Source organism: Odontomachus brunneus, unplaced genomic scaffold (genome assembly GCF_010583005.1).
Source record: "Odontomachus brunneus isolate Ranch 3 - 2012 unplaced genomic scaffold, Obru_v1 Obru_scaffold_060, whole genome shotgun sequence".
NCBI classification, from domain to species: Eukaryota; Metazoa; Arthropoda; class Insecta; order Hymenoptera; family Formicidae; genus Odontomachus; species Odontomachus brunneus.
This window is the reverse complement of record NW_022639510.1, coordinates 810,180-828,553: the sequence shown is the minus strand read 5'-3', so window position 1 is coordinate 828,553 and position 18,374 is coordinate 810,180. Positions and strand designations below refer to the sequence as shown.

The 18,374-nt window shown below is 35.8% G+C and overlaps 4 protein-coding genes across 10 annotated transcripts in view; 1 reads left to right on the top strand and 3 right to left on the bottom strand.

The window, feature by feature from the left end:
• Positions 1-10: 10 nt before the first annotated feature.
• Positions 11-1,140, bottom strand: LOC116846025 (39S ribosomal protein L51, mitochondrial). Of its 2 annotated transcripts, none has more exons than XM_032819334.1 (2): positions 985-1,140; positions 11-770 (listed from the first exon to the last, which is right to left on the bottom strand). In XM_032819334.1, the coding sequence occupies exon 2, from the start codon at positions 767-769 to the stop codon at positions 293-295; it is 477 nt and encodes a 158-aa protein (XP_032675225.1). In that variant the 5' UTR covers position 770; positions 985-1,140; the 3' UTR covers positions 11-292. The 2 variants fall into 2 exon arrangements, with proteins under 2 accessions (XP_032675225.1, XP_032675224.1); XM_032819333.1 differs by having other exon boundaries at positions 15-770; positions 916-1,121.
• An 868-nt stretch (positions 1,141-2,008) lies between these two features.
• LOC116846059 (ralA-binding protein 1) lies at positions 2,009-6,939 on the bottom strand. The gene is made up of 9 exons (XM_032819413.1): positions 6,653-6,939; positions 6,352-6,490; positions 5,445-5,695; positions 4,474-4,735; positions 4,216-4,396; positions 3,556-3,870; positions 3,093-3,471; positions 2,776-3,017; positions 2,009-2,700 (listed from the first exon to the last, which is right to left on the bottom strand). The coding sequence occupies exons 1-9, from the start codon at positions 6,735-6,737 to the stop codon at positions 2,599-2,601; spliced, it is 1,956 nt and encodes a 651-aa protein (XP_032675304.1). The 5' UTR covers positions 6,738-6,939; the 3' UTR covers positions 2,009-2,598.
• Positions 6,940-7,458: 519 nt separating this feature from the next.
• LOC116846057 (nucleolar complex protein 3 homolog) lies at positions 7,459-11,598 on the top strand. Its single transcript, XM_032819412.1, has 10 exons — positions 7,459-7,616; positions 7,818-8,080; positions 8,146-8,437; positions 8,513-8,810; positions 8,891-9,225; positions 9,321-9,691; positions 9,817-9,981; positions 10,105-10,459; positions 10,550-10,647; positions 10,795-11,598. The coding sequence occupies exons 1-10, from the start codon at positions 7,611-7,613 to the stop codon at positions 11,003-11,005; spliced, it is 2,394 nt and encodes a 797-aa protein (XP_032675303.1). The 5' UTR covers positions 7,459-7,610; the 3' UTR covers positions 11,006-11,598.
• A 1,287-nt stretch (positions 11,599-12,885) lies between these two features.
• Positions 12,886-18,374, bottom strand: part of LOC116846056 (exportin-7) — a 9,033-nt gene continuing 3,544 nt past the window's right edge. For 5 of the 6 annotated variants that reach the window (XM_032819408.1, XM_032819409.1, XM_032819410.1 and 2 more), the window contains exons 5-15: positions 17,378-18,248; positions 17,005-17,290; positions 16,768-16,912; positions 16,512-16,659; positions 16,255-16,414; positions 15,761-16,163; positions 15,415-15,577; positions 14,002-14,079; positions 13,728-13,915; positions 13,426-13,553; positions 12,886-13,352 (exon numbers count right to left, since the gene is read on the bottom strand). In XM_032819408.1, the coding sequence (XP_032675299.1) occupies positions 13,253-13,352; positions 13,426-13,553; positions 13,728-13,915; positions 14,002-14,079; positions 15,415-15,577; positions 15,761-16,163; positions 16,255-16,414; positions 16,512-16,659; positions 16,768-16,912; positions 17,005-17,290; positions 17,378-18,248 (2,670 nt within the window). In that variant the 3' untranslated portion in view covers positions 12,886-13,252. The remainder of the gene's footprint in view (positions 13,353-13,425; positions 13,554-13,727; positions 13,916-14,001; positions 14,080-15,414; positions 15,578-15,760; positions 16,164-16,254; positions 16,415-16,511; positions 16,660-16,767; positions 16,913-17,004; positions 17,291-17,377; positions 18,249-18,374) is intronic. The other variant, XM_032819411.1, reaches the window with a different exon arrangement.

Here is an 18,374-nt window from a genome sequence, read left to right as displayed (position 1 = left end):
TATATATATATATATATATATATATATATATATATATATATATATATATATATATATATATATCTATCTATGGATTATTACTTATATTTATAAAGTTTCCTCCCAACTGCTTCTATTTAGGACAAGGACTGTTTATGATAGGACCACTATTCTTTCTGTTCTTCACATGTTCCCATACTGCTTCTTTCAGCAGAACTCAATTTATCTATGTACCTCTATAGTTGCAAAACACTGCGATCAAATTAAAAATAATATGCAATTATACACTAACAAGATATGAGTGATAGCTAAATTAGTAGGTCTTAGTCTTACGGTTGAGGACTTTGTACAGATAACGTATCCTCTTAGACAAATCCTTCCATTTAGTGGGCCTTGCAAGTGGGTATACACCGTGTTGCAATACCTTTCGCTTCCTGAGCAAGACCTGAAACTCATTACCACTGACACCCCTCAACCACGCAGGTACGTTGTAAAGAATTCTCGTCGGGTGAAGATTATCGTTGCCTAATATGTCAATGTAGTCATTTTGACCAAAGAGTGCCCGTTTCTCAGCCCAAGCGTCTGCCGGGCGATAGATCGGTAATTGCTTCACTCGCTTATCACTATCGCGGGCCAGAGGACCTTTCATATTGATAGGATCTTTATATCCATGTCGCCGTATCAAGGGTCCCCTTGCCATCTTGTCTGCATGATAGCGAAATCTCACTGACGTTATTTGCGGAGTCCATGTGTTTACAGCGGCACGCAGGGAGTTCACAATCCAGGACATACTGAAAAGAAAACAAGAGCCACATTAATGATAAATAATAGTTGCTACAGGATATGTAACGATAATACTCTCATAACAAGATTAAAGAGTAAGTGTATTATAGGTTGTTATTTAATAAAGTGGTGATTAAGTATCACAGCACTTACTTTTATTAATATAGTAAAATTAAAAAACGTTATCATGTGTTATTTAAACGATACATTCAGTTATACAACCGTAATATATTTCTAATTCCTCGTGAATCTTCTACCGAAAAGGTTAGAATAGGTTATTTTTATGTGATAGAGCTCTATGGTCTGTTCTTTTCAGCTGCATTGGTGCAATAAGTTAAAATGAGATAAAATATATCTATCTTATTCTAACTTATGCGCCAGTGTAGCAGTGCAGCTGAAAAGAACAGACCTCTACTGATGTCTGATTTCTGGTCTGTTCTTTTTAGCTGCACCCTGCTGAACTAATGCAATAAAGGCCGGTTTATGATGGCCGTAATCCGTTAACTTATGCCGGAACCGTAAGAAATTGACCAATCACAGTCGATTATTCTTCTATTATTCGACTATGATTGGTCAATTTTTTATTGACATAAAGTTACGCAATAAAATGGGACGATTTGATTGGCTTAACTCGGACGACGCGACGTGTGACGCGCTAAGTGGGAACGCACCCTTACTGTTCCGTTCCGCTACTTTGTGCTTCATCGGGACGCACTGTAAGTGCTATCGCACACAAATTGACATAACTGCATATGCATAGCATAAGACCGTATGTAGCAATGAGCATCGAGTATTAAGTCGCCATATTGGTGTTCGATGCTTAATATTCGATGCTCATTGGTCCATACGATCTTATGCTATGCATATGCAGTTATGTCAATTTGTGTGCGATAGCCCTAAGGGTGCGTTCCGTTTCACGCATAATGCGCATGAAGCGCAGCGTTAGAGTGACAAAAATACGAAAGTAAGATAAAATGAGAGGGAGAGCACTCGGGTGAGGTTCTCGAATCTAGGTTAGGTTAGTTTTCGAACGCATGAACTGCATCAGCTCCGAGGTAATGCAGTTATGCGATCTCATGCGTTCGAGAACTAACCTAACCTAGGTTCGACAACCTCACCCGAGCTTTCCCTCTCTTTTTATCTCACTCTCGTATCTCTGTCACTCTAACGCTGCGTTTCATGCGCATCATGCGTGGAAACGGAACGCACCCTAAAGCATATTTGAATGTTAACCAAGAAACTCAAATAGGTTATGAAATGTTACGCATGTATAGTTTTATTATTTCACAGGAGAATAGAACGACTTTAAGCCATTCTACAATTGCATAAGCATGATCGTAAAAGCCAACCAATAAGAATATTTTATTCACTGATCATCTTATTCTGATTAGTGTCGTGATCGACTATTAGCGAATTCGATAGCTTGCATTAGTGCGCACTGAGTGCGCGTTAAGGCTTGTTTACAGTACATTCTTATATTTAAGATCGTGTCTTAAATACATATTTAAAAACATTTTAGCAGATAAAATGATTCGTACGGATGTTATATATATCTGGTTAAAAATATTAGAGAATTTATTTAAGACAATCTTTAAATATATTAATATACTATGAACGAGCCTTATTACGCACTCAGTGCGCACTAGTGCAAGCAACCGAATTCGCTATATGCTTATGCAATTGTAGAGTGACCTTTTAAAATGATACATACGGTAGTTGTAACACGTTATAAACTATATGTTCGATCATTATGTGCAAAAACGTAATCGTCAGATCGTATCTTTATAGTGTATATAGATTAGTTTTTGATCCGATGCGTCACTAGCAGGTCTGTGGTCAAGTTTTAGCCATCAGCTGATGCACCGCCAATTGGACACGCAGCTCCACACAAGCGTCCTTTTCCTCGATAATACTGCGTATCAGCGTCGTCATCTTCTTCTGCAATAAGAGAAATAACGCGTGAATGCGTAAGCGCGATGAACATTCGAATTTGTAAAAGGAGAGAACATGTACTTCGAGTAACTGATTCTCCTTGACTAGCTGTATCATGGCCGTCATTTCCGCCTCATTAGGAGAGTGTATTCTTTCCTTGGGCTTCTTCTTCTCCGTGCCACGCTCCGTGAGCATTTCCATCAGTCGTTTGATTTCGTTTCTCTCTTGGCTAATGCGGGACTTCAGTAGCGCTTGCATATTCAACAGCTCTTCGTGGATCAAGCTTTCCCTCAACTTATCTATGACGTCCTCCTCTTCGGGTTCTGCGCATCAAGTTACGGACGTAGTTTCTCGTTTTAAATCGCTAAAAACTACGTACATTCTCAATGATCACGTACCATTCGCTTTGTCATTTGGCGTCGCGTTCTCAGGTTCTCTCGACTGCGGTGTGACCGCCGTCGTTTCCGCGGAATCGACCGTGTCTTTTTCCTGCACATTCGCGCCTTGTTCACTCTGCATCGCGTTTGTACTCGTTCCCGTCGCGTAGGGAGCTTTCTCTTTCGCCTCCTCTACACCATGTTGCTTGCTGTCCTTCCTAACCGATGTCGAATTGGACGATGCTTGAGCATCGTGTTTCGTCTGCGCGGAATCCTCGTCCGCGCTCTTTGGCTTCTGCGAGGTAGACTCGACAGGAACATTCTCGGTCGATTTCACTTCCTCGTCCAGACTCTTTTGCGTCGTGGCTCCTTCCAACTTCTGAACCGTTTTATACTTCCTCTGCAACGGAAACCAAAACAATACGTCGCGTTTCAATCCTCCGTGTACACGACACGATTTCCTAAAGCCCCGTAATAGTTTTACCTTTAATTGTGTTATCATTCGTTGCACTTCCCACAGTTGCTCCTCGCGTGATTTAGTTACGAAACCAGCGTTCATTTGCATGTGAATCTGGGAGAGCAACGACTCCTGCTTGGATAACTCGGCGGCTATGCCCTCCACAGTGTCTGGTAAATTGGTGCTACCGGACGATAGTGGTGGGACGTATTTTGTTAGTTGTACATTTGGAAACAAAGCCTTGCAATGGAATAAGAAAGCCAGCAAGAGCCTGTGACTCATTTGCAGCACTGGGCTTAATGTCATCGAAATTGTCTGCGCGTTCATCTTCGTCGTTTTCTCCTGCGATCATGAAAGAAATTAAATACTAAATAGCAAAAAATGTATCTTACTGAAATATCATGTATCAGATTAATGAGAAAAGCGTTTTCTTTTTAATTCTGTTTCGAGTACAATGGAATCTATCTTAAAAGGAAGATTAAAAGAGACACTCTCAAACGGAAAAAAACCATACTGAAGCCAATAATGAGTCTTTGTATTTTGAGTAATAGAAATTGACTCAAGAAAGATACTATGTAAGATTTCATTTTCATCTTCAGTCGACAAATAGGGGGCCAAATGTTTTGGATGAACAGTCAATGAATAATAATCAAAAATAAAATATAAAGTAATATATTTTAAACGTACTCGCGTTGTGACATGATCCAAATGTAATGTAACCCACGCCAGAAGGACCCTGTTGCATTCCGGTAGTTGCTGCGTGAGCTGCGCCAATTGCGCCTCCCGTTGCGCGACATCTTTAGTCGACGCGGCCTGTTCGAAGCGCGATATCGTTTCGCTGCTCTCCAGCACAGGTTCTGGCAGCTCTCTACATCACCAGAATGCCACTTTTTCGTTTGATCTTAAAACACATGGTGACGAGATAGAATCTCTAAAGATACAAACCTAAGAAAGAGTATCAATAAGCTCGTAGCTACCGTAGGTTCGAATTCGGATATATTCACTGTTTCCCGGTGGTTGTACAGTTTCTTCAAGTGCTGAACCTTCGACTTCACGCCCGGAACTTTATACAAGCCCTCCACGTTCATCCCGTGCTCTTCCACATAGTCGATGCAATCTCGCACCACCAAGGGTAATTCCACTCCATCATGACAGCAACTTCTCTCGACCGCCAGATGAAGACTGACGCCGAAAACCGGTTGCTCCTCTGATGAAACATAATGCGTGCATATGAATAACGAGACCAAATATATTTTAACACTTTGATGGCCGCTGTCATGTGATTTCATTCTGCCAGCAGCTACCATCTTACTCTCAAAATTTCTTGAAGTGAAATTTTATTCGGAAAGTAAAGTAACCACCGAGTCACCAGAATTTCACTCTTACAGAGTGAATTCTTCACTCTGATTCGTTGAATGAATATTTTCATTCGAAATTACAGAATGAATCTGATGTATTCCACTGTCGGAGAAACATTTTCACTCCAATATGTCAAAATATTCATTTATATGGAGTAAAAATCCACTCTAATCTTAAAACGTTCACTCTTCTAGTAATTTCTAGTGGCAATATTTTCACTGCCGCCTTGAATAAAAATATTGCCACTTTTCACTCATTTTAAGTGAGATTTCACTCAAAGAAATTTTGAGAATATAAACAAACATTTACCGATAAAGAATAATTTACAATTATAATATTTGTACATATATATATATATATATATATATATATATTTATATATTTATTTTTGTACACATTTTTATATATTATATATTTTTATATATAAAAAGAAAATATAGATTTCTTTAGATATCGCTTGAGCGAGTTGTCAAAATTTGTTGACAACAATAAAAACTTTCACAAGTGCAACCGTTAAAGTGTTAATTATGTGTATAAATTTTATCGCACAATCTTACCGCCGATATCCGAACCTTCGCCGCCAGCGTGTTTCCCTTTCTTACGGTCTTTCAACTTCTGCTTAGACTTCTCTTTATCCTTATCCTTTCGCTTCTCCTTATCCATATCCTTCTCATCCTTGTCTCTTTTCTTTTTATCCTTTTCTTTCTCAACGTCTTTGTCTTTGGCCTCCTTCTCTCGTGATTTCTCGCGCTTTTCTTTTTTAGATGGAAATTTGAAAGCTTTGGTTTTCTTTGACTTTGAAGGACTTCTGTGTAATAAAAATTACATACTATATGAAAAACAAATTAGATCTTTAAAAAATTAAGAATATCTTGAGAATAATTTTTATTACATCAGCTGTTATTCTGTATATATATTATGAAAACTCTGATGATGAAATAGATGTTCACTGAACAAATTAGGATTAAGATAAGTAGCAGTATTAAGTCATAAACATTCTTTACAAGTCTGCTTTCCATTTAAGATACAAAATTTTAAAACTCAAAAACCTGACTTGACTGTGACAATATAAAGATAGCGCAGTATGGACAAAAAAGATCGAATGACTGTGGATTGATGACCATCAATTCCAATTATGAAGTATGCATTAAATGCTTAGAAATTAGTACAGCTTTGTTCATATATCTATATGTACAGGCATATATGTATAGACATATAGATATATGTTCATATATCTATATGCTTCAACAAAATATAAATATTTATATAAAAATAACTTTTTTAGAGAAACTGATTGAACAAATTCTCTATACAAGTATTAATATTTTTTTTAAGAACTCTATACATAATAAATATCAAATAATAAATAAAGGATACAATAATTATGTATTAATATTATATATTATTTAAGATAAAAAATAATTTAAAATAAATATGATATAATGTTTTGGGCAAATTTAATACTTGGTTTCTTGATCCTCATCTGGTGAACTTTCACCCTCTAAAGTCGCATAGCCTCTGTCCTTTCTATCCTTCTTGTCTTTACGTTTTCCTCCCAGAAGCTCCTTCTTGGAATGCTTGTCATGTCCGCCCTCGTCACTGACTAAAGCACAAAAACCATTAACGATATTGTTATTCCATAAACATTTCTAACACTATAAAGAAGTATTTTTGACTTTTTGACAGATGTATAACCTGTCTGTGTCTTGCGTTATTCATCCGTCATTAGAAATAAAAATACAACATGAGAATAGTTATTACATACAATCACTCTCATTGCTTTTCTTTGCCGATTCGGACGCATACAATCCAGGAAATTCCTTCTCAACGTCAGGACTTTCGAAGTCCATTCTCCCACAACGCACTTCGATACTCGCTCACTTTTGTCTGCCTATCAACTTTTCTTCTCCTTATTATTAGTCTGTTCTTTTTAGCTACACTCTAATACTCGATTATAATACACGTATGTACGGCATGCATTTATTGTATTGTTTGTAAATAAAATATAGAAACGAAAAATAACAATCCAAAATAATAGTAATCCAAAAAAGATGTGCGCGGAAAGAAATTTTATGTTATCACGTTTTATTGGGTGCTTTTCAATTGCTTAACACTTCTGACACACTATACAGAATGCACAAAGTGTAACGTTGTGCACTACTCAATTGGAGCAAAGTAGGTGCTTTCCAGTTGCGTACATTGTGTTATACAAAACCAGATTATTGGTTGCATATTATCTTATAAGATATTTTAGATAATATGTGACCAATAAACTGGTTTTATATACGTGTGTGTCAAGATGTGTTAAGCAATTGGAAAGCACCCAATGCTTGCCGCGCGGCGAAAGTTCGCGCGACAGCCAATCAATATGTTGTTTTTCCGTAAGAGCTAGAAAGTTATTGCGGAAAGCAGCATATTGATTGACTGTCGTGTGGCAAGCATTACCGCGTCCTGTGTGCAGGAGCCATTAGAATGCAACTTATGTCGCCGTGTGCATGAAAGGGATGTCTAGGGATATTGCAATTGGAAAGCATCCACTATAATCACAGTGCAAGTTGCACTGTGCTACAAAAAAGAACAAACTTTTGTATGTATACACGTGTTCCGTGTGTGCGTTGAACAATTGTACGATTAGTAGTGTTTTATTATAATATTTGTATGTATAAATAGAGAGAGAGACTGGAATGAAATAAAATAATTCATTTTCATTGTACGCTATCAATATGGGGGCAAGTATTAATTTTTAAATACGTTTTAATATATCACAAAATCATTATTAGTACCGCCTGGGGTTTCTAACCTCTCAAATATTCAATCTAATCTGTATATTTCATGTACAGAAAAATTATACAGAGATTAAAAGCAGTCTTGTCATCTTTGTAAATTTTGTAAGTAGATTTTCTATATAATTATTGTGTGTAATTTTACAGAAATTAAAAAAACTAAAGATCAATAAAGTTAAAAGAAATAATCATATAAAGACTAAGCTATCGAAGCAAGGAAAACTAAAAAGTAAACGTCATACATCAAAAAAGCAAATTCACAAACCACCAGTACCATGTCCAGAAGAACAAGAAGAGAGTGATCATGGAGAGGACTTAACGGATATGATTGAAGAAGATGATCTAACTTTTTTACAGAAAGCAATATCTAACAAATCTTATAATATACTGAAACAGATTCATTTAAATGGGTATGATTGCATATGATTATAAGCTAAAATTGTCTGTATATATCATTTAATATTTATCATTTCAGACCTGATGAAGAGCAAAAAACTTTTGAGAGGAAAAGGAAGAAAACTGACAATAGCCAACCAATAGAGGAATTATTTGAAAATAATATTTCTAAAATCATGAAAGACAATGTTGGGAAGTCTGTTCGCATGCTACTTCCTATAAAAACAAAGGATGGCTTTGTAAAAAAACATATTATTGAAGAAAATGAAACTTTAAATGACAATGAAAGTACTAGCAACAATAATGAGGAAGAAAGCAAAGAGAATGATAAAGAGAACAATAGCGACATAGAAATGGAAGTAGATATACATGTAAGATTGAAATTGAAATTCCAATACTTAGAAAATCTACTCATATGAAATATGTTATCTATTAATAAATTTCAGAATAATCTGGAGAAAAAAGATAAAAACGATAAACCAGTATCCACTATTGAACTTCTAGCATGTCGCGAAGAGATATTGAAATCTAAACGTTTCAAAATAGGCATACTTTCAAGTGGCATCTTGGAAAATCCAGAAAATAAAATCGGAAATTTTAAAATGCTGCTAGATTTCATGGACGAGAGAAAGCCAGAAATTTACATCACTGTGAGAAAAGTGACGATGCTATCTCTGTTGGAGATATTTAAAGATTTGCTGCCATTATATAATATAAAAAAAGTTTCTGAAAAAGAAGTAAAATGTATGTACATTTGTATTTACAAAAGAGGAGTAAAATAACGTGCATTGTTAATTCTTCCAGACGATAATATCTGATTCTAGTGAAAAAGGAGATCCTTGCCCTACAGAATTACGAAGCTACATTATTAAGAATTTACAAGAGCTATCTACAAAGACTCGAGAAGATGTCGAAGATCTTGAGAAGGAAAAGAGGGGACACGCGACCGATGAAGGAACAAGAAGTGCAATTGGGAGAAATAGCTGTGTCGTGCATGTGCGAGCTTCTAACCGTCCATCCGTACTTCAATTTTTCCGTTAACATAGCAAGTTACGTTCTTTCCTTCTTGGATAACAAACGTAGTAGCGTGAGAGAAAGAGTAGCGCAGTGCATCTCCCAAATATTCAAAGAGGATAAACGCGGCGAACTGTCTCTCACAGTAAGAATATATTGTGATAAGAGAAACTGTTTTACACATATTGTATAATATAACTTTTTAATTATGTTTTTAATTATGTTTTATAAAAATTCCAGATAGTCCGAAAATTAAATCAATATATCAAGGCAAAGAAACATTCGGTTTATCCTGAAGTTATAACAGTGTTGTTATCTCTTCGCATAAAAGACGTGAATTTAGATAAGGAAAAGGAAGAGGAAACGAAGCAAAAGAAGCTCATGTCTCACAAACAGAGGATCCTCGCGTTAAGCAAACGGGAGAGGAAAAAGAGCAAGAAACTGGAGCAAGTGGAGAAAGAGTTACTTGAGACGAAAGCTGAAGAGAACAAGCAGGCGAAACAAAAGATGCTCACAGAAATAACGAGCATAGTATTCACGATATATTTCAGAATTTTGAAACAAGCCCCCAATAGCAAAGTGTTGTCCGCATGTTTAGAAGGATTAGCTAAGTAAGATCATTGACACACACGCGGACACATAAACACACACACACACATACACACATATTACCATCATTTTCCATGTATCCGAGTCTCGCCAAGCTACATATCGTTTTACATCTTGTGAATTTCAGATTCGCGCACTGCATCAATATAGATTTTTATCAGGACTTAGTGGGCGCTATAGATAGATTAATAGAAGAAGGTAACCTGGGATTGAGGGAACAACTACATTGTGTTCAATGTATATTTACAATCTTATCTGGTCAAGGTACAGCGCTGAATATCGACCCGTATAGGTTTGTATATAACCGCCGGCAATGTTGCTCTGCGTATTCTATATGTAAATGTATATGTATGTATACATATATATGTATATAGGAAAAATTATACGCCTTTCCGATTTATATTTTCTGCCGTAGATTTTACGCGCATCTGTATAAAAATTTATTGAACGTCCATTGTGGGAGAACGCACGCGGAAAGTGAAATTGTACTGAAGACGTTGATACAAATTCTCATTCATCAGAGGAAGAAGATCACGCAGGCTCGTGTGATAGCCTTCGTGAAGAGAATAAGCACGTGGGCTCTACAGTCGCAACACAACACAACGCTGGGAATACTCGGTATCGTTAAACAAGTCATGCAACTCGGGAAAGCGGCTCACGGTTTACTGGACACCGATTGCACCGGAGACGGTCATTATCAGTCCGAAATCTTAGAGCCCGACTATTGCAACGCGCATTGCACCGCGTTGTGGGAAATTGTTGCGTTACAGGTACATCTTATTCAATGCGACAGTTTTTTTCTGTTTCGTTCGCCGAACAATCGAGAGCGACAGGTAATATAATACACATATTCTTTACAGCGTCACTATCACAGTGTGGTACAACAACTCGCTAAGAATATAGCATACGCGGTACCTACGAGTGGTGAAGGTAGTCTGCCTACCGAAATTGCGAAACTGTAAGTACCAATTTTGCCTAATAATCCGCATAATTATAGAAAATCTTATTTCGTATCACTTTATTACAATTATTACGAAGAGATAAAGCTGGATCAGATTCTTTCTTTTTTTTCTTCTTTCTATATGAATTATTTTGTTAATTCTAGAACACCGAATGAACTTTACACGGAATATGATCCTGCGGGTGTAGCGTTTAAACCTAGCGTACCTGTTCCCAGGAATACCGTTAAAAAAGCATCGATAAATAATAATTATACAAGCAATAACTTAGAGCAGTATCTCAATGCCGTTAATGTAGACGATCTGTTTGTAGGCGAACATGTAGACTTTTACAAAGCCTATAAAAGTAATTTGTAAAGTGTTATAAAAGATGAAATATATGTGTGTATATATATATATATATATATATATATATATATATATATATACATATAAAAATAAAGGAATGTTTTTTTTTTCTATATAGCCAATAAATTCTACAACGGTAATTTATAACAAAAGAGGATGATTAATGATGCTTTAATACAGAATCGATTATATTCTGTATATTTTTTTGCAACAGTTTGATTTTTCTCATCATCATCCTAAAGAAATCACCTATTTTGTTATAAAATATATCAGCTATTTGATATCTATATTTATCGACGAGGAAACTTGAACCTTCGATGATTATTATTTAATAAATATCAATCAATCAGCATGGAGATCCGACCGATAATATAGATACCATTGAAACAATGTCCTTTTAAACGATCATTCAAAATATGACAATTTACTTCTCATGTACAATCAATTTTAAAATTACTACATTTGAAAATTAGAGCAAACGTCACTTAATGTCTCGTAATATTGATCTTATATTTCGTTTATCTATCTAGTTTTTATGAAGCGTGATGTTCAATGATAACATTAACGTAATACAATAATAATAATTATATATTCTTAAATGAGTCTTTCGCATGATAAATTTAATGATATCCTCATGTACATCATTCACATTATTCGTAATTCACTTGAATAATATAGTTCATAATAGATCTTTACTTTAATAAATTTTAAGTCATGAATGTATATATTGTGATTTTTGCTTCTGCTCTCGTACGATTCGCTCTCTCTTTCTTTCTCACTTACCACACACACCCACATCCACCCGCACATACGCACACACTCTCTTTCTCTCGCTTTCCTATAATGGTATGTCAATATAAGAATTTGTAATGTTATAAATCACTGCTTTCAAGCTGCACACTTGTGTGTACAATGCTCTTACTCAACTAATGTCTTTAAACAAATGTGGATGTTCGCCGTGCATGAGAATAAAATGGAACGGTATACGTCGTTATAAATAAAAACATTATTGGCTTCCTATTCTAAAGAAACGCGCACGTATCAAAAGCTAACAAAATGATATATATTTAGAGAAATTTTTCTCTTTTGTCTGAAATTATAATAAAATTTACATACGAGGAATTTCTAGAAGTATGTCACGGCATATATACGTATGAGAAATATGTAATTTACAAAAGGTTCTAGTTTAATTTTGCGCGCATGTTAACATAAAATATTTAAAATAAAATTAAAAGCCACTCAATTTACGCATATACATAATATTTTGTGTATGATGATACATTATTAAAAAAAAAAAATACGTAAAGCATAATCTTCATATAAAAGATACAAAGGCAATTTTCATAGAAATTAATAAAGAATTGCGCAACAAATAAATACGCAAATAGAAATATATGTATGTATGTATGTGAATATATATATATATATATATATATATATACACACACACACACACACTCTACAGCCAGATGTCCAGGGGACATCCAAAGTACATCCTGAGGACATTTCTTTGTCCTCAGATCTTATGCTGTTGGGTGTGTATATATATATATACACACGCACATACATACATATATATATATAAATCTAAGACAAAAGTCACCTACTCTTTTGAATGTTTCATAATCATCATATTTCTCTGTGTAACAACTATAAAAAAAATGTAAAGAAATAAAATATTCTACGAGTGAAGGATATGAAGAGGATGTGCTTCGAAGTCAAATAATATATATTTGTTTTATAACTGTATAAAGCATTATATAATTATAGCCAATTCCCTTTGTACTTAACATGTATATTTTTTGCATATTAAGTACAAAGTATATATATCTATTTCTGATCTTTTTAACGTCCAGGAAAAAAAGTTCGAGTATAAAGGTAATAATAAAAGAAAAAAAAGTCACTAATTCTATTTCAATCATAGTCAGAATGTACATTAAAAACACTAATGTGTATAAAATCATAAGTGCGTCGTGAAAATAAACGAACCTTACGTTTAATTTCGCGATTATTATAAGTATTATTACAAACCAATATGCGATGCGTATTTGATTAAGCGGTTAAAAAAACAACTGCGAAGAATAGGAAGCCAAGCGGTAATGCTTATGTAAAACGGTAGTATTTATTTTATTATCTTTATACTCATCTAAAGCCATAAACTTAATTTCACCATAATTTAGAGTTTCACTCGCACACACATTCAAGCATTTGGCAGGCAAGAGCCTAGAAGAATCTAATTCAGAGAGAGCAGTATCACTACGAAGTCATCATATCACTGACAGAATTTGCAGATACATTAGGTCCTTTCAGGGCATCATTTATGTCTCTTCTAAACATTGATAAATTTTGTGTAAACCTGTAAGAGAACAAAACGAGAGTCACAAGGATGCGTTGAAATGTGCTATTAACAGTCGCCTCCATCTTCTTACCTATCTCTATTTTTTGTGAGTAGATTCCTTTCAATCCCATTCATTAAATTTTCGAACCATTGTGCCATTGCTGCCTGCTTGTCAACTGGCTGACTTCTAATAATACTTTCCCTTAATTGATTAAAATACTACAAATAAACAGAGAGAAATATTAACAGAAAGAAACTTTAATAGACGACGGAACAAAGACGTCGTGAAAAGTTGCATATTTAACTTGTTACGCTATAATAAAAGTGATATTATTAAAATGAGACTAATGATATTATCATAATAATTCTAACGCAGAACAACTGCAAGCTTACTTCTTCGTTCAACAATATGAGACCTAACAGAGGGCGAGACATGCTCCATTGACTCCTACAATCCTCAAACATTATCACATTTAAAACAGTACTTAGGATTTGTTGTAATATTTCAGGATGTTGTTTCAAAACTTCTAAAAATAGATCTCCTCCTCCAGGAACAACAGCATTTTTCCTCCCTGGGTAACCTGATAACATACAGTAAACAATGTCGATACGATGTGTTCGCCATAATTTTTCACGATAATGTATCTCTATGCAACTGTGACCTTACCTTTTTGATAAAGCTGTTTAAACAAATACGTTACAATGTGATCGAGAGTTGCACAACAACCCGTACAGACCATAGTATCTGAAATCAGAAGATCTTGTTTTTATATCTATCGCAAGAAAAACAATAAATACATACAATATCATAACGCAATATAAAATACATGCAACCAAATTGGCAGCATTTTTTTCGCAAGCTTACTAAAATCTACCTACCTTCCTTCACGTATCATTGATATTTTGTGAACTTACAATACGTGACTGCATAGTTAGATAACAAAGAATTTCTACAAGAGTTTACATTGAGAATGCAAGATTTTTATACGATTATTAATTATAATTCCATACTGTGTAGTCATTACTAAACAATATAGAATTTTACATTTTACTATCGAAGGCTACATTGTGGCATTATTATCCAAACTAATACTGTAATAAAACATGCAATTGTTTGATTAGTAAAATTAGTATAATCACAAAATATGATCTAATAAAATAGTGTTAAAATATTTAGTAGTATGCCAGCTGTGCGGCTGATTATCTGTGCTAGACCCATTATTCGATTTTGCTCTAATAAAAATAGAAAATCACGCAACACTCATGGTGCATGTCGTAGAAAGTACAAGCTATGCAATTGTCGTATATCGAAATTTATCGTATTTAGGGTCCAGACTCCACGCACTCCAATCCTCTTATAGCCAATGTTATTCATAAAGTGTTCTCAGTAGTTTTTTTTGTTGTGCAAAATAAAGTATTCGATATATGCATCTGTTTCTTGTATTTTGAACTGTTGCAATTGTGGCTAATGTCTATAGGCAGATTTGCATTCCAAGCGATAATGCAAAAAGCAAGAAATATTAAAACATGTAGTTCCAAGGTGATATCACGAAAAAAAAAATCATTAAAATCTTATGTAATTGCGTTCACAACAGTGAACGATCGACGCACGTCAAATCTCTATGTGCGATACATAGAAAATAATAATTCTAAACGTAAAATACAATTGCAAAAATGTATAATGAACTTGTTTTTCTATCATAACTAATGTAATGTGAAACGTATTCCGTTGAGCCAATGGCTTTCTCGATATTCAATTTAAAAAATAAATGATCAACATGCAAAACTCTGCTTGAAGATCAACGTTAAACACTCATTGCCTTTCCTTTGTGTGTATATATATATATAATCTTTGTGTAACAATCCTTTGTGTAACAATATATAATCTACATAATCTATATAAGAGAAATTTGATCTCGAAAGTTATCAGCGAACTGAGAAAAACTAAAAAAGTTTCTGTTACAAAGTGTTTGAACTCGCAGGAATTCGCCTGGGTGGTTTAAAATGATTTCAGTCTCGTGGTGTAGTATGGCGTCGAGGATATAGAGAGTAGTAGTAGAATAGAATCAGCCGCACAGACCTGTGTAGGAGTCTTTTTGCGCACCTAGAGCTGTAAGGCCTTCGCTGATGCTGGAGAGGATGTACAAAAAAACTCTAGGTTCCAAAGTAGATAAAAAGACCATGTGATCTTGCGCCAGACATTCGAGTAACATATAATACGTTGCTGACAGCTTCGGGTAATCCTATTGAAAGTAATATGCAAATGTAACATATGGACGATGAATAATTGCAAAACTTATCACGGTACATTAACCCACATACACATCTAGACTCTATTCTCGTTCCGGGACTTAATATATCCTACGCGTAATCTCGCAAATTTTATGAATGTTTCTATATGTGCACATTACAGAATCGACACTTACCAAGAGATCGCTCTGTGGAATACTAAGGAGCAATTTGACGAATGTATTAAGAGCATTGTCTAACGCTTCGTCGCCATACAACCTAAATACTCCAAAGTTGACATAAGATCCACACAATGCCGCCTTCAACATGCTGAAGCATATACTTATCCCTTTGAGTTTCAAGGGATAAATCTGATCCTTGGGTACTTCGACGTTCAATATGTGATTTCCGTAGCTACATATTACTTTGCTGGCCTCACGGAACAACAGGATTCCATTCGGAGAGGATGCATCGAATTGCAATCGTTGACTTCTATTTTGTACTAACTCAGCGAATAATTTTAGGACGGGCGTTGTCACCTGTGGCTCATGATGCCACAGCTCCACGGCGTGTAATAAAATCGGCGTGTAATTTGGGTATCTAATTGGAGTTCAAAGAAGATATATGATGTAAGAATATCGCCGGTGATGTAATGCAAACGTGCAGATACACATTGAAAACGAAAGGATACATCCAATCAAAAAGCATCATGTAGGATATCTTGGTGTTGAACGCGTAAGCTAAGCCTCGTAGATCTCTCGCTAGACCGATTAACGCCTTCTTCGCTTCTTCAGCTGCAAAAAGAGGTGTGTCCGCAGCACCCATTAATTGACCGAGACTTTCCAGCGCACCTGCAATTATATCGGAAGAAATTGGACGTATTTCCTCGACATCATGTTTTCAGTAAGAAAATATTGGTTACAAGTCGATATGAGTCGGCTTCCTTACCTGTCAGAGGTAACATAAAGGTATGGAATCTCTCCTCGTCTTCGCCTAAATCTACCATCAGTAATCTACCAAGAGATGTGTAGAACATTGATCTACAGCGCATTTCCGTCACAGCAACGTTGTTCCCCAAAAACGGGAAGTGTTCTCGCTGGAGAATGAATAAGATTTTAACACGTTAGATTTATGCTGCAAACTCGTTGGTCGGATTACTCATTATTAGCTGTTATCTGACAGAGCAATAGACTTCTATACGTACCGTATGATTGTTGAGCATAAATTGTACTTCTTCTAGTTTGACGAGTTTACGAACACAACTATAGCCCACAGACAAGTCATTTAGAAGTTGTAGCGTTTTTGAAATAATTTGTTCACTCCTACCCCAGTATTTCAGATTTGTTATTCTGTAAATCGCAATGTGATATCATTCTGGTTATATCCAATCTTGCGACCCATATAAAAAAAAAACACATATGCATACATCCCTTTTACTTACATTTTTCGGATAAAAATGCTGAGTACCATAGCCTCGTCATTAAGACCCAACACATCTGATAATCTTCTGTACACTTTAGAGTTCTTTTGAACTTGATCGCCTACATAAATCTTACGAAACTGTTCGAAAAAACTCAACATCGCTAATTCCAATTTTTCACAGCCACCTTGCGCGAGCCTGGAGTCTGTTAGATTCATTAATTGCAGGACTCGGCAGACCAGTTCGCCGTCCATGGCGTCGAACTCCTCGTTGCTGTTAAATGCGACTCTACCACCGATCACACCGCCTATGAGAGATTGAAAAAGAAAATGTTTACGTTCGCGTTAATATTGCCGATTAGCAAGATCGATACGTGTGGATGTGATTTCTTTACCTATAATGTACACCAGCCACGTGAGCTGTCCTTCCTGAATCGCAATATCAATCTGCTGAGTAGGAGTTGCTGTTTGCGTCAGTAGCTCTTGATACGTTGTTGCTGCCTGATCGAACAATTGAACCAACAAAGTACACGTTTTTTGATATTCGCATCTACCAATGACGGATATCTGTTCCAGCTGATGATGAACTACTCCTAAATCGTCCAGTGGATCCTCCAGATGCTCTCTGACTACCACTGCAACCGACTCGAGTCTCGATGTAATATACGCATTCGCCACCTCGGGAGTGTAGGTGTTCAACAGATGCGGGTCGTTGGCCTTTACGTACGGCATAGAAGACACCATTCTCTGCCAAAGAGTCAACAGGTAGTGCAGACTGTTCGGAGCGAACTGCCACATTTGCAGGCTTTGAACTGTGAACTTTGCGATAAGCTGTATTGCTTCGGGATAATCTTCCACGATGACCAACTCGCCGAGCTGAAAGTTGCTCTTCAGTCGGGACAGTAATCTACAAAACTCATGATAGTTCCCCGGGTCGCTGAGACCCTGAGGATTTTGTAATATATGTTTTACACCGTTAACCAAGTGCGTGAGGAATTTCGCTCTTTCGGTATTGGAGAATAGACTTCTTCTGACGGAAGCTATTTGCACCAAGCACGAGAGCGCTAGACACGATAACGTATTAGGCAGACTGTGATACAGGTCGAAGAACAGCTTCAATGAGGTGAAATCCAAAAATGCAGGTCTCCAGCTTGTCGGGATTTGTACTGTGTTAAGATCGTCCGAGCTCTCGTCAGTTGATGTGCCAATGAAGTCGAATGTTAAACAATTTTGTGCAAGCTTCAACAGTTGTCTTATCAAACCATGCTGAGGAGAACAAACATACAAATTAGTACAAATATTAGTATTAAATTCATGTACATATATAACACCTTATAATTATATATATATATATATATATATATATATATATATATATATATATATATATAT